A 15,627-nucleotide genomic window follows, 5' to 3' on the forward strand; every position below is an offset into this window, starting at 1 on the left:
GAGAACTGCCTCTAATGTATATTTGAATTTGCTTTACAGTTGTATGGAATTAAAAAAAAACAAACATTTTTTTTTACTGGTGAGCATAGTGATGCTATTTCTATTTTTCTGACACGAGAGCCCCTACAGTGATAATTCCTGTAGTGTTTTTTGCCTAACAGGCTCTCCATAAACCTGCTGTGGCTGTACATTCTCACTTCAGAAACTTGCTACTTCCCTCCTAATTACAAATGGGACTGATGCACTTACTTAACACTTTAAATATTTTAATGGCTATTAGTAGCAACTTGTCTGAACAATTTAAGCATTCTTGTGAATGAGAAATAATGCATCAGAGCTTGGACAAGTTCTAGCGTAAGGCATGGTATTGGCCTAACTCCTCCTGGCTTCTGCTTCCTTTGCCTTTAAGTGCAGGCAGAGGTTAGCTCCATAGCTGTACTTTTTCAAGATTCCCTGCAAACTTGGTTTTTGAAATTGCTTAATCTGGGGTTGTAATTTTCAGCCTGATTAGTTGAAATGTCAATTTAAAACAAACCCACAGATAAGATGTATAAGGTTCCAAATTTTAATCTGCTCTGAAGTGACTTGCTCTGTCTTCGTTTGAAGGCAGAGCTGCTAGTAAAGCAGCAGCTCATTGTTGTGCTCTTGTTCCCCTATTAAATCCCTAAGCAAGCTACCTGACTAGTTGGGCTATTCACCAATTATAGTCTTAGATGTAAAGTTAGGAGCTTTCTGAGAGTTCCTCCACCACCCTCACCATTTCAAGTGATTAAAGTCCATCATAATCAGCCAATGAAGTTCAGAGCAATTTAGTTGCAAAAGAAAGTGGTATTCTTGATTTGAACGTAATTCTTGGCTTTTTAAGAAACCAAGAGAAAACAAATCCACCTCTGAAATAGTAAAGCTGACTTCAGATAAATTTCTCCAGCTAGTTGGGAGCTTTTTAGTTACTTCCCTTGGCATTTTATATGTGTGTCCCTTCAGTGGATAGGACGTGGATGGATGCACACACCGTGTGCTGAAAGCAAGTGCTGTCCCTGGGGCTGGCCATACGGTTTGAATGGGCAGAGTCTGTGGTCACTGGCAGGACTTGTTTCAGGATTGGTTTCAGGACTTGTGCAGTCTCATCCTCAGGGTTACAGCCCTTGTGCTATGGAAAAGAAAGGAAGTTGTATGGCAGGAGGGGATGAGTTTTGAAAGACAGGAAATGTTCCTTTGTGTAGTTTCTTCAGGTTAGATACATACAGATAACTGTATGCTTATGAATTGAGGAAGACTTTTTTTTTTTTTTTCCCAGAGGTGAAAATTCCTGTTAAGAAAAGGAGATTGTATTGTAGAGTAGTTGGGCTGGGGAAGAGGGGGACTGGAGAAGGAAAGGTTCATAATGCTTCCGTGAATTCTGCAGTAACATTCCTATTGGGTTTAAGGAAGCTTCTTGAAGCTGTTAAGAAGTTGCAGGGAAGGTCTGCAGTAAATTATATGCAAACTAACAGCGTTATAGATCGGAGAAATTTAAGGAGGTAAAATAGAATCTTTTCAGGGAGCTGAATGATCTAATATTAGTTCCTCTGGCTGCCTTTTTGTGAAATGTACCACATGCAGAAACAAAGAGAGACTTAATGCATAGCTTAGAAAATGATATCAAAAAAAAAAAAAAGCTAGATATAGGAAAACTGGGGACAAATTAGAGCAGTGTTCTCATTTAAAGGCAGGTCTAATAGGCAGTTCAGAAAAATGGTAAAAGAGAGATGATTGGGGCACTTCACTAGCAAGGTACAAATTATATTGGAATGGCAGAGCAGGAGAGGTAATAAAAGAGATACAACAGCTAGTATTGAATAATACTGGGTGTTTTTTGGACAAGTATTTTGTCTGTATGAGAAACGGGCTACTGGATTAAAGTAGTAATTGGTTATCAAGACTGCAGTACCAAGTACACGGAATTTTTCCTGTCAAAATTATGTAGAAGTCGCTATAGGATTTTTTGTAAGGTAAGAATACATTCTCCCTCTAATGCTAGTTATAGAATGACCAAAGATGCAGGAGGTGATAAAGCCACACAAACACAGAAAAACCTTTCTGGGATTGTTCTGGAACAAAGTTTTGTGTAGATCTTGATCTCTAACAGCTGTGTAGTGGTGGTGTCTGCAGGCCCACTCAAATAAGACACCCTTATCAAATTGCAAATCTGAAATGTACACACTGTGGGATATGTCTTGCAACTTTTAAAATCGCCATATCACAGTTCATCATCATTATTATGTAGGAGAAGAAATGGAGAGTCATCCCGATTTTTTTTTTTTCTTGCTACTACTCCTCTTCAAAGATTTGTCTGATTAATAGTGGGTATACTTTTATTTGCAATTTTTTCTTCAATAGTGGTGTTTAGCTCCCCAGCTGTTCACATTTGGTAGTGAAATTAAAAGTTTTAGATCTCAACTGAAGGTTGAAATCTTCTGCTAATATACAGAAGAATGTCTAGAAAAAACTTCCTTCTTGAACATAGCTGTCTGGTGGGGTGAAATAAAAAGTCTATGTATTGCTACCCCTGTAGTGTTCTATGATAACAGAAGCCCTGATTTGAGGTGTTAAGTCTTCAGGAAACTGCAGCCAAGAAAGTCTGAGAAAACCGAGAAAAGGTCAGTGTATATGTAACCGTTTACTGATTTTGATCCTTTGATCTTTTTGAAATATTGTGTGCAGTCTTTAGCTAAAAATAATAGGTATGATGATTGATCTGGATACTCCTAATGGTTTGGCAAATATCTTGAAAATGAATTTTATTTTAAAATTTGCCTCTAGTTCAGTGAATCAATATATTTATCTAGAGATTTGCTTTCTGCTGCAGTGTAACATAGTCTGTAGAAAGCTGCTGCAGTGGATCTCGTGTTCCCAAGTGCCCCAATGTGTTAAAGTAGGTCAAAAATTGCATAAGATGCCATTACTGGAAACTGCTGTAGGCTGACTTGCATATAAAAATTCAGCTGTGCAACTGGCAAATGCACTCTGACAAACAGAAATGCAGTCACAACTTAAAATATAACAAGAGAGCTCTCTGAAATCTCCCTAGGACATGAACGGCTGTTGGAACTGTGAGATGTCTTTGCCCTTTGAATTTATGTTCCTGCTATCTGCTGAGCCAGAGCTGTCTGCCTGGCTTGTCAGAGATTTCATGTTGTTCTTGTCTGCGGGGAGCTCAGGCACAAGGCTCTTTAACTCATTCAGGATCGCAAAAGATGTATGCTGCTTACCAAGCTGCCCTTAGAGCAAATGTGTAGCGCAGTGAAAATCATGCGAAGAGTCTATAGCAGCTCTTTCACTGACCAGCTGCTGATGATTAGTTATGACAAATGGGAGTCTGTGGAGATAAATGCAAAAATTCTAGGAGTTTCTGCATGCAAGGAGTAGCCCCTACAGTACAGATACTGATGTGTCCTGTGGAGCACTAAGCAGAGCGAGCATAGAGTTTGCATTTTTCCCTCTTTTGAAGCACTGTTAGGTTTCGGCACAGCCGAATTACAGGTATTCACTTAATGCAGTGTATTGCCTTCAGATACAAAAATGTTACAAAAATGTGTAAATGGAAGAGTGAAAAATAATTATGGAAATATTTAAGTATTTAAGATCACCTCTAAAAGCTTGACAGTGTGGGTTTTCTTTTCTGTCATGTATACATTCGGTACCCTTAAGTCAAACTCGCTTGGTTAGCCTTGTCTGTTGGCCTGCTTGTTTCCCCGCTCTTGTGCCTTTTCACTACATCACGCAGCACTGCGAACAGGGCCACTTGCTTTCAGTTTTTGCATCTATTCTAAGAGTCTGACCATGGATGAGAGCAGTCTTCTGTATTTTTTTTCTAACTACTGCTATTGCATATCATTGTATTTTCTAACAGAAGTTCACCTAGTTACGTGCAACAGAAACAACCAAAAACTTCCCAATTTGAGGGCTTATATCCATTAGCAATCAGAGGGGGATATATTTAGCTGTAATTATCGTTTAGTGCAGTATATTTACTCTATGAAGTGCATGAGTCATACAATACACCATTTGATGAATTCTTCTTTCCAAAAGGTTGAAATAGGGGTATTCCTCTATCAAATGAATTAATGAGACTCATCTCTGAGTCTGGCAAGAATTCTTTGGACACTGCAGTTATTGATGATGAATCTTCATCAACCAGTACTGCTTTATTTACTGGAATATTTGCATCCCTGGTGGTGTACCCATTTGTTATCCTGCCAATCGCACCTTTCCTGTATTAGAATGTATTAAGAGAGGGCTGTACGCTAATTGTCTCAGGAACACATACAATCGTAAAGTCACAGGGGCTGGGAGGGTCCTCAGTTACAGCATACAAACATGATCAGGCCACTGGAAGGGCTTCTGTCCCTTGTTGGTTGCTCGAGGGCCAACAACCCCTGGTCTGCTGAATGCTCTGATGTGGCTGACTCAGTCATTTGGCTGCAGACCCTAGATGGGAGAGGCCTATCGTTTCATCTTAATTTAAGTCTTGCCAGATGTAAGAAAAAGGTAGGTAGGAGCTTGGCGGAACATGAATAAATTTGTATGCCCAGAATGTTTCCATCTTGGCTTCAGTCATCCTAATGAGATGATGAGAAAATATCAAAGGTTCAGAAGTAGAGTCAGAAGTAACAATGTCCCTAAAAACCCTGGGCTTGCATCAGAATGCTTGACTGCAAGCCTCCACTGGATGTGGTAATTTACAACTCGTACAAAGTTATCTTACTAGCAGTAGGTAGAGCAGCTTCTCATGTGCTTTGGAAAATTTACAGTTACTAACACTTAATGACCTTGTTAGGGTAGCGTGAAGATGTTATGTTAGTGTTAAGATGATAATAATATAGACAGGGATTTTCCCCCAAAGACCGTTCCACTGGATGTTCTTCCATCTTGAAGTGTGTGTCAGTGGATTTTCCACAGCTGGTGACACTTTTCTGTTGACTTTCTCGGGTGTTTAACAGAGTTAGGGGTTTCTGGCCATCAGCTGGGGGCCTGCAGCTCTAAGCGCTGGGCGCGGAGCCCGCCGGCCCCGAGCCGCCCTCAGGCGGGAGCCGCGGGGCCTGAGGGCGGGCACCGGGCCGTGAGGCGGCCGCCAGCGCCTCAGCGAGGGAGGGCGGGCGGGAGCCGCTCCGAGCCGTGCCGAGCCGTGCCGAGCCGCCTTTTCTGCCGCTAAACGACGGTGTCGGTGGCACCTGGGCGCTGCGGTTGCTGCTCAGCCTTCCCTCGGCACGGAGCCGCTTTCTGCCGGCCGTCGGAGCGCGGCAGCCGCCTGCGGTGCCTGTGGTGAGCTCTGCCCTGCCTTGTGCTGCGCTGACACGGCCCGGGCCTGCCCGCAGCCGGTCCTCCCGCACCCTGGGTCGGGGTGCCTTTAGCTTAACTGGGGAGGCTGCTAAATCCAGCTAAATCCGAGGGTGTGTTCCCCTCCTCTGCAGGGTTTGCTCGCTTGAAACGTTTTTTAACTCCTAAATGTGCCAAGAGCTTGTGTCCTTATGTTGGTTATTCACTGAAAATGGCAACCATTTTGTTTGTGCCAGTGGCTGGTGTAAAATGTGGTAGCCTGCTTCTTTTTCCATAATTTAGAATAAAATGGGATTTTATTATTATTACTTAACGATTGAAAAATTATGCTCAATTAATTACAATGGATTAATTAAATATAATAGTTGTGTTTTGTCACTGCTGCATAACCTGAGCTTTCAGATGGGGATATTCCTGGGTGTGCACACAGGTGTAAGTCATCAGCACCGCAGGAGGGTACTGGCTTTGTTGTGAAACGGTGGTGCTGAGACAACAACGCCATTTTGTAGCCCCATCTGCCCTTCTGTGCTGGGAGCGCACAAACCCAGTTTGCAGGGTTTGTTCCTTCCAGGGCCAGCTCGTGGCTGCAGCTCAGGTAGTGCTGAGGAGTCCCCGTAAGGAAAGCGAGCCAAACCATGCTCAGTTGTTTGGTTGCAGCTGTAGGAACCAAGCTAGGAGGCAGGAATGCAAATCCTTCAGCAACTTGTTTTTTCAGTTTGACAGACTTGTTTTAGCCTAGGTGACGGATGAGAAGTACCGACCATCCTGTGTGGTACAAAGAGCGGTTTGTTGTATTTTGTTACCCTGGAACAGCAGTTTCAGCGAGGAGACAATTAGTCCCAGGGACGTGAGGACTTGGAGCCTTTTAAATAACTTCCAGTAGGAGCGACAGAGTAGGAATTCAGTGTTAATTATTACCCCAGGAGCAGCGATGTGTGCGTTGTTCCTCGGGCAGCCGAAGGACAGGCCCACCGCAGGAAGGCAGAGCCGAGCTCCGGAGCAACCTACACGAATCACACGCAGTCAGGGACATTGCTCGTGACAGCGGACTTCCACAATGAAGCATTGTTCAAATCTATCTCCTATCCTACACTTGGGGTTGAGACAAAGTTTAATGAATAATAAACCTACACAATGTGTTTTTTTTTTCTGTTTTCCCTGAATGTCTTGAGATCTTTTTGTTTTCTAATAGAATGTGTGTGATTCAGCAAAATACAATTGAAAAGACTATTTTTGTAACCATAGGAAAGATTTGCCTAATTTTTCTGTTGTTATTGCTAGCACAATGAATTGTAATGCTACAACAGTTACCGTTGCTTAATAAGTTTTTGTTTTTTGTTTTGTTTTGTTTAGAAGCCATACAGATTTACATGAAGAAAAGTACAAAACAGCTTCAGTTTGTATGATGCTATCTTATTGGGCAGTTACTCAAAGAAATTCTAACCAAAAACACTTCTAATTTCAGAGAGGGCTTTTTTTTAATGGAATTTTTTGTCCTTAGAGAGAGCTGTGCCCAGTAGTACTTCCTAGAAGAAAAAGGGGAAGGGGTTTTCAGCCTTTAATGTTTTCTCAGTCTCTGTGTTGGGGTCCTGGGGGGGAGATCCCAAGATGAAAAAGCAGCACAAAGAAATATAAGTAGCTTACAGCAAAACTTGTCCTTTTAGATTCTTTAGGGGAGAGTATTTATTCCAGCAAGGTTTACGAATAGTTTAATGTTCCAGAATCCTTCTGGTGCCAGCTTCCATAGCACCTACACAAAAGAACATACAGGTATCTAGACTTGGTTTTCAATAAGCAGTGTCTTTATTACTGAGAAAAAGACTGCAGGCTCTCATTTCTTCAGTTGTGTTTCACACCTATTTTAACCACATAACGAGGCTGTAGCTAGTTAGGGCTAACTGGAGTCTGCTAAAGCTTTTCATGAAAATGCCTTCCCAAATATGTCAACAGCTTTTAGATGAAAGGAGTCTGTGCTACAATTTGTATTTATTACACAAGAAGGAACTCAGTTCTTCAGGTCTTTTGGCTTTTAACCTTTAATTTCAGCTGGCTTGAGATGTTTACTGCTGTCTCATGGATCTTTTGTGCATTTGGGAAAAATGAGCTCTGTGAAATTACTTTGGGACTTTTGAATTTGGTGATGGAAAACTGGTACACATGATGAAGAGGGACCGTGGTTAGGCTCCCTAAGTGCTGCCCATTTGGATTCTCGCTAACATGATGTGGGGCTGGAAGGCCGTATGCTTAGAGCCTACAGACACTGGAAGGGTGTCCCTGTGTAAAAAGGTGAGTTAGCAATGAGACACAAGGGCAGCACATGGAGTACTGAAATACAGGGTGCTGGGACAAGCACTGTGAATTCCTTCTTAGCAGGCTGGACTGTTAAATAGAGCTAGCCCTTCAGAAACCAGGATGAAAAGCCTGTTTGAAATTGATTTCCATGTCAAACCAGATGTATATTTGAATTAGATGTTTCTGAGGCCTTCATTTAGGTTTAGATTGGGTGCACTTCTTGATCAGATAGGGACAATATTATTCCTGGACATTTTGTAAGGTATTTTGTCAAAATGTAACAATTTCAGAAGTCTGGCATCTTGTCCTGGACAATGGCAGGGGAAGTTGCTCAGTGTGGTGAATTAGCCAACAAGTCTGCAAGTGTGAGATTTTTTGTATTATTTTCAAGACATCAAGTGATGCAGCGGTTCTTGGAGATTAAACCATAATGTGAGGGATGTCTTTTTTTCTTTTTCCACTGAAGAACATGTTCTGTTAGCATCAACCTTGAGCAACATTTTTTTCCACATTTTTAAAAACAAGCCCAACCTTGTTGCCTTGAAATTCTTTTATTCAGTTCCTATACAGTTCAGCTTTACTTTCCTGTTCACAAACAGCCGAATGATGTTTCTCTCCAGCCTGTATATACTTTTCACTTCAGGCAGACATTGTTCCCTACTCCCATTTTGCAATGTACAATTCCCACTTGCAGCATTTTCAGTAAACATGGGATCAGTTGAGTATACAGAAATAGCTTCTTCTATAAAATTTCCATTAAAAAAATAGTAAGTTTTTATTTACAAAGTGTTTGCTACTACAAAGTAATATTTCCTATTGGTTCAAATATACTATTTGCTAATGCCAGTGTTCCTATTAGGAAAGTAAAACTTTGTATATGCATTTTTCTTTATGTCTTTGTCAGTGTCTATAGCATGTGTACTACTACCACTTTTTTTTTTTTTTTCTCTGCTCCTCGCCACACACAACGTGGTAGTGGAAAGTAACGCTATTTGATCAGGAAAAAAACATCAGGATAGCTTAACAGCAGTCTTTCTGCAAAAATACAAGTTTCATTTATAATTAAAAGGTGTTTGGAAAGAATGAAGTCCATGGAGAATTCGGAAATCCACAGCAAATTATTGTGCAGAACAAGGACCCCTTCCCCTTGCATGCGGCAGCGGCTCCCTGCGGGCAGTGGGTCTGCAGCCCAGCATGGCACCAGCAGAGGGGCTGCCTGGGCCCCAAGAACCAGGGCAGCTCCTGCCTGAGTCCTCCCAGGTTAGGTCACGTAGGGTGAATTATTTCACAGTAGGTGTTTGCGAGATACAGTGGCACCATATTTGCATGTTTCTCTACCAAAACTTCGTAATCTGAAGTATTTTTTTTACGTTTGCAACCTAGCTTTAGAGATGGGGAGCATGAGAAACTTGCATGATGGATTTTTGGTCCAGCTGGTGTTTTACTAGGGGAACTCTGAGAGTCCCACTTAATCCCTGCATTACAGCAACTGAAGCTATTAATTGGTGAAGTTACGTTAGAAATCTAACCCCACCAAAACCTAAAGATTGATTTTGTAGACCTTACCTTTTCTGGTTAATGCCTTAATTTTGTGGCCCTGCAGAACAATTACATGTGGTCTTAAAAGTAAATGAGTCAAACCTAAGTTCTGCAGAAGGACTGATGTAGCGACCGAATTAATAATAAATTAAAAAAGGCAGTATAGCTTCCTGGGAACACTTGAGTAGGAGTACCAGCGTTAAGGGCTGTGGGTGGGCAGTGGTTCCCTTCCTCTGACTGCCTTGTCCTGTCAGCGTGCCACTGGCGCTACCTGCAAGGCACGAGAAGCAGAGCACCAGGGATTGCTCTGTTTCGCTCAGCCTGGTAAGGATAATGGGCTAAATGTGGGTCACCGGCAAGCGCTCGGTTTGTCTTGTAAAATTTCCCTTAATGTTGCATAGATGAGTTTAGTTTAAATCTACAGCTGGCTTTATGTTGTACACAGCTGTGTCCTGCTATCTAGTGGTGATTACATAAGCCTGCAAAGAGTTAAGCATTTAAAAATTGAATTTAAAGTCTGAAGATGCAGTGGGTGCCACTTCCTATAGCCAGTGCAGAGTGCTAAGGAGGCGGACAGATCTGCGCTCCTGGGAGACTCCTGTATCTGCTCTGAAATCTCCTGCCTCTCACAGATATTTATCTGGCCCACATCAGCCTGCTTTTCCTACTGGAGAAAGAAAAAAATAAGTTGCTCATTTGCACCATATTGTTCCTATGTGGGAGGCTTTTCCCTGGGATTTGGATGGTTAGATCTCAGACACTTCTGCCCAAATCTGAGCAGGGATTTTTGGTCTGCAGCCTGGGTAGGTGTCCTGAATTGCTGGGTGCTATCATACAGGTAAAAGTAGGAAAAACATATTATTGTTTTGGCTGACCTTTGGAGTAGGCCAGACAAGGGAGAAGTATTAAAGATGCAGAATGAACACACATTCTCTAACCAGCTGTGATAAACAGTCCCTTTAATTTGCTGCTGTTGTTGTTGGGCTGTTTTTGGGATCATCCCCTCACCAAATGGCCAATGTCAGCTGGGTTAGGTATCCGTGCGTTTTGCATCTGATTGAACAAGCCAGGAAACAGTTGTATGAGCAGCTCTACAGAGACTTGAAAGGGTGGTATCAGAGCAGAGGGAATGAACGGGTTCCTGCGGTTGGTTGTGGGGATCTTTTGGGGAATATACTTGGGTCCAGAGCACAGTTGTGCACAGCCTCCTGAAAACATTTGCCAAACTAAATTCTGAGAGATAAATAGAAAAGGCAATCTGATTTGAGAATTCAGGTAAGGCTAAGGCATGAGAGCTTCAAGAAGTTGCAGGGCGCCAGGCTTTAAGGGAACAACCGCCAGCAGAAAACGAAGCATTCAGAGCTGCTGACCTGCATGGAAGGGTAGGTGTGTGCTAACCAGCAGGTACAAGCGTTTTGTTGGCATAGGTCAAAATGCATTGAGTGGTGCATTTTAAAAACCAACACACGGACCAGCTCCTCCCAGCCTCTTCGCAGTCGATCAGCAGAGCTGCCAGAGGCATGGCTTCCCGGTGCTGCGGGCTGAGGCGTTCAGCTGCACGGCGTGCCTGGCCTCGAGCAACGGAGCCACGGCACTCCTGTCTGCAGCGTGAGCCAAGCTCCTGAGAAGCTGCATGGTGTTGCCCCAGAGTATGACTATTGCTAGGCGTTTTTAAATCAAAAATATGAGAAGCTCCTACAGTCTCTTCCCAGCTTCATTGTACCTGGTTGTTTAAAATATGTATGTTCTGAAACTGAGATGCTCTTGCAGTGAAAATTAAGTGAATGGAAATACAAACGAGGTGGTCAGTGGGAAGATGACTACTGGTTTGTTTACCAAATAGTATAGCCTGTGGTTACTAGCTTTGTTTTTAAACAAATCCAAACCCCAAGTATCATTAGCTTATTAAAATTAAAGTCTTCTCTATAAAGTGCTTGGATATAATGCTCAGCTAACAAGAGACAGGTAATTATAAAAATGAGCATTGCCCAGTGCTTAGATACAAATGAAAAAGGAAAGTTTCATCCATGCTCTAGATTTAAAATGGTGGGTGTCGGCAGAAGGAAGAGCACAGAACACTTAAAACCTGAGCTGTTGAATCCTAAATTCAAGCATAATTTTCTGAATAAACACGAGTTGTTTGTTTTGTCCATTTGTTTTTAAAATATGATTAAAATTCGGTTATTAGGCCTGTTTACATCATGCTACTTGATGCTGACTTGGTTGTTCTCCTGTTGGTGTGGTGTATGCCCAGCACTTTGCAGCTGTTGAAAAGGATTAGGAGTATTTGGAAACTGTAGTTTAAAAACCAGACATAAACTATAGCCTTAACCAAAATGGAAATATCTAAAGTGTGGTGTGCGCTAGTTACATTAAGTTAGTTAAAACCAAGCCTTCAGTTGAACTGATGTTATTTGCTTTAGCCTTTCCTTATAGGCATGTTAGATCAGATGTGATCCCAATCCGTGTAGGTGGATTGTTGCCATTAATTCCAGTGCTGAATTGAGAAGACAATGGCCCAGTTCAATATAAATTTAAAAACCTAAATCCACAAACATTTTATCAGTTCTCCATGTAATGAAAAATGCTGTCTCCCACTCAACTTTTTTCACCCAGTTTGTGATGCTAGCAAGTTTAAGTCAAATTTAGATTTGTCAAGCACCATAAAATAAGTCCAGAAATGAAGCTGTTTACTTCAGGATATAGAATAGCATTTACAAACAGCATTATACTGCTTGCCTGCTGAGTGTCTAACCAAGAACTGGCATTCCAGGAGGCAGACGATGTCACTTACACAGAATGTATATGAGAACTCAAATGCTGACTGCCTTATGTGAGGTGCCACCTGTGCCAGTTGCAGCATGTTTTCTAGCAATGAATATATGGCCAGTGGAGGATGGTGGTAACTCAATACAACATGGGAAAACCCATCTTTCTACTGACCACGTTATTCTGGAAAATACCTACTGCTGCCTTTCAGAGGAAAATTGCATGTTGAAGCAGCTAAGCACGGCTACTGCCATGAGCTTAGCAGGAGCAGTGCGGTTGGTTAATATTCTTAATCTCCTTGTTGCTCATTAATTGCTCAGAGCTCAGTTCAGATGAACATCTGTATTGAGTGAGGTCCTGCATTTACCTGTTTGTTGCTTTTCTTGTTTTTTTGAAATATGCCAATTAAGTTCAACAAGAATGAGGGAAAGGCTTGCCTGAGGTCATACACGAGTGACTAGAGCTGGAAAAGGCCCAGAGCTCTCCCAGTTCCCAGACCTTTGTACAAACACAAGACCACAGTGCTGTAGTTGAACTTCATCCTCAACTGTAACTTGGCACAAAGAATCCTAAGGAAAGAATTTCCTTTTGAAGTCTCTTATGTGTGTTCTAACTTGTTTTGTCCTTTGTGTTCAACTAGTTCAGAAAAGTAACTTCGAAAATCTGGGTTCAACTGTCTAAATAAATGTTATGTGCTCCTAGATTAAAAGAGAAAAAAAGAAGTTGATAGCTTTGTTTGCCAGAAAGCAAGTAGCTGTGCAGTCTGCTGCTCTGAAAGACAGAGACATCAACAGGAGGAAGGTATTACTGAAGATCTTCCTCCTGCAAAGCAGAAAGCACAATGACTACTGATAAAATGCATTCTGTTTCTGGGCAAAAAGCCTTTTTTTTACCTACATCTTATAGTTCAAAACTTCTCCTCTTCAGCAATCATTTAGTGTGTTGATGGTGTGTTTTTGTTTTCTGAAGATCTTAAGTGGGAAATGTGATGAAAGTGTGGGGTTACTTTTGCCCATAGTGTAATAGGGGGTGAGCAATAATTACTTTGGAAAATGCTCCCCTCTTTAGTGTGCCTTAGGATGTCCTGTGTATATTGGGTATCTTTCATCTGTCCTCTCCAATGAAAGCTGACAGGACAATTTCCACCCCTCCCCCCCCCCCCAAAAAAAAAGAGTATTTTAAAGATTAAAAGCAGTAATCTTTTTAAATGAAATGCCATTAATGAAGCTAGTAATTCCCTAATGACACACCTGGAGTTTCTGTTCCCTTCTCTCCCTCCTCTTATTTCACAAGTTTGTCAAGTACATTGACTCTCTCAGAATATTATTTTGCATTAGTAAAACTTTAATTCATCTAGAGGTAGTGCTACAGATTTGGTTGAAGTGAGGTGGTGTAAATCCCTCAGTCTGCTGCTGCCCAGCACAGCACAGCCTAACAGTCCCCCCTAGATGGGGAATAACATGGTAGGCCTTCTTTCTTTTTTTTATTTGTGCATCTGCAAAACTTTGTGTAAGCTAGGTCGCTCTACGTGCTTGAAGAAGAGCTATGCCTTAAAAATGGTGATGCCCTAACTCTGCATGAGATGCAGGAGTTTGAATTATCTGAAAGCGTCTATGTGGATGCCTTAATTTGTAATGCAGACCTGCACATGTACTTGTGTGCTCCGCATGGTTTTGCCTGTCCTGTGTGTCATGTGCTAACAGCTGCAGGACAGCCAGGCAGCTCTTTAGCTGAAGCCTCAGTTCCTCTTCCTACCTTGGTGCTTTTGTATCATGTTGGCTTGAGTGCCAATGTGTCTGTGAGGGGTCAGGTGGATGTACCCCGCACTGGAGCAATGGTCAGAGCAGCCAAGGGGTGCACTTTGGTGACCTTGCTCAAGCAAATGCCGTTTTCTGAGCTGCCTCATCTCTGACTAGATAGCAGAGCCAGTGTCATTGAGCTCTGACAGCTAACATAAGGGTCAACTGCTTACATACAGTATAAAAAACTAAAAGGAGTAACACTATTTTTATCTGGTTTTACTTCATAAAAGTAGTTCTCTTCAAGACTAGTTAAAATACTGGATATTAGGACACCGTGAGAACTCTGAATGACAGCAAAACACGCTGTGGATGTAGAGTGTTTTTAAAGGTTTTTGTGATTGGATGTGATGTTAAATACAGAACGTGGAGCCACCTGTTCTAATTTAACACTTCAAATGGATTCACTTTGTGTAACTTCAGCCACAAAGTACTTTAAGTAGTTTGTTCAATATTGATATTTTTCAAAGGCGTGTTAAGGTGCTTGCAGTGGAAGTTAATTAAAAGCAAATTAGTCTGTCATAATCCAAGCTGACTACAATGCAAAACATTGAATTACATGCTGTCAAAATTTTCATTTTTTTTCCTCATTCTGAACTTTTTGTTACGTGACAGCCCACCTTGAATTTGAAAGTACTGCCTGAGATCCTTAACATAGAGACCTCTTTTTTTCCTTTGTTAATACATGTGCTATAAAATCAGATGGATTATAAAGTTAGAACAGTAAAGGACAAGCTATATGGGATGCATTACAATCTAGAAATAAAACTTTTCCACTTTTTTTCATTGAAAAAAGCTGGTGCAGAGAATACTGCTATTTTAATCCTGACTGCTTAATAATGGCTAATAATCATCACTTATTGATAATAAATTAGGTCTGCAGTATAAATGAACATATGTACCTTTGAAAAGAGACTTACTAATGTTACTTGAAGAGTATCTAAAATGAATTTAAACTATTTCAAGATTCATTTAATCACCTGCAATTTATATTACTTTAAGAATCTTCTATACAGCAAGTTGAACAGAAAAAAGCAAACATTCTAACAGCCCCTTCTCCCTACAACAATTTTCATACAAGAGTTTTAAATAGCTATTTTGGCGTGTTTGTGTGCGTGCTCTCTCTCTTCCCCTTCTTTTTTCTTTAAAGGTAGCACAGCCAATGTGAGGAACAATGTGAGACAATGTGAGGAACGGCATGTGTTGTCTTCCCCTTATCTTTACCAGATGGAGAGGAAAGAGGCTTGAGACAGAAAGTCCCAAATTGAAAAATATGATCTTGATGTTTTCTTTACCAGATCTCCAGGGACTTTGTTCTTTTCCTTGGTTATAGTTGATTAAAAAACCCACTTTGCTCTGTGTCTGCATGTCGCTTTGTTCAGCTACAAAAAGTTTTCAATTTTAGCTTTGGGTGAATTTGTTTTGAAGCTTCCGTTTTGCTTCACTGAACATAGTGCAAACCAAGGCAAGAGACTTAAGTAAAATCCAAACAGGAGCTCCCATTAAGAATACATATGAGCAGCATTTTGTGTATTCCATTTTCTACTGTCTTTATTCTGGGGAAGAAGAGTCGTCATCTTCATCCTCTTCATCCTCATCATTGAACGAGCATGGAGTTTCTCCCCGTGACTCAGAGTAGCGTGATGCTGCGCTGCTGGACTGCTGACTGCTCGGGGCAAGAAGCTGCCCAGTTGCTAAGGCCACTTCAGCATCCAGACACAACCCTGGATTCTCACTAGCAAAACAACAGAAATGTTGGAGTTTAGAGGATTTCTCATAAAGCTTTAAACTTTCTTTTTCACCCCAGCTTTTCCTTTAGGGAAAGAAATTATAACAAGAAAGAAACATCCAGAAGCTTTACATCAAACAAAGCCAATAGGAAAATTGTTAAAATATTGGAAAGCGGCAT

General features: G+C 41.4%; 1 protein-coding gene across 17 annotated transcripts in view; it reads right to left on the reverse strand.

Moving 5' to 3' along the window:
- Nucleotides 1–10,092: 10,092 nt before the first annotated feature.
- TFDP2 (transcription factor Dp-2) overlaps nucleotides 10,093–15,627 on the reverse strand; it is a 49,930-nt gene continuing 44,395 nt past the window's right edge. For all 17 annotated transcript variants that reach the window (XM_027463936.3, XM_072042407.1, XM_027463930.3 and 14 more), the window contains one exon: nucleotides 10,093–15,453. In XM_027463936.3, the coding sequence (XP_027319737.2) occupies nucleotides 15,270–15,453 (184 nt within the window). In that variant the 3' untranslated portion in view covers nucleotides 10,093–15,269. The remainder of the gene's footprint in view (nucleotides 15,454–15,627) is intronic.

The sequence above is a fragment of the Anas platyrhynchos genome, chromosome 9 (assembly GCF_047663525.1).
Source record: "Anas platyrhynchos isolate ZD024472 breed Pekin duck chromosome 9, IASCAAS_PekinDuck_T2T, whole genome shotgun sequence".
Lineage (NCBI taxonomy): Eukaryota > Metazoa > Chordata > Aves > Anseriformes > Anatidae > Anas > Anas platyrhynchos.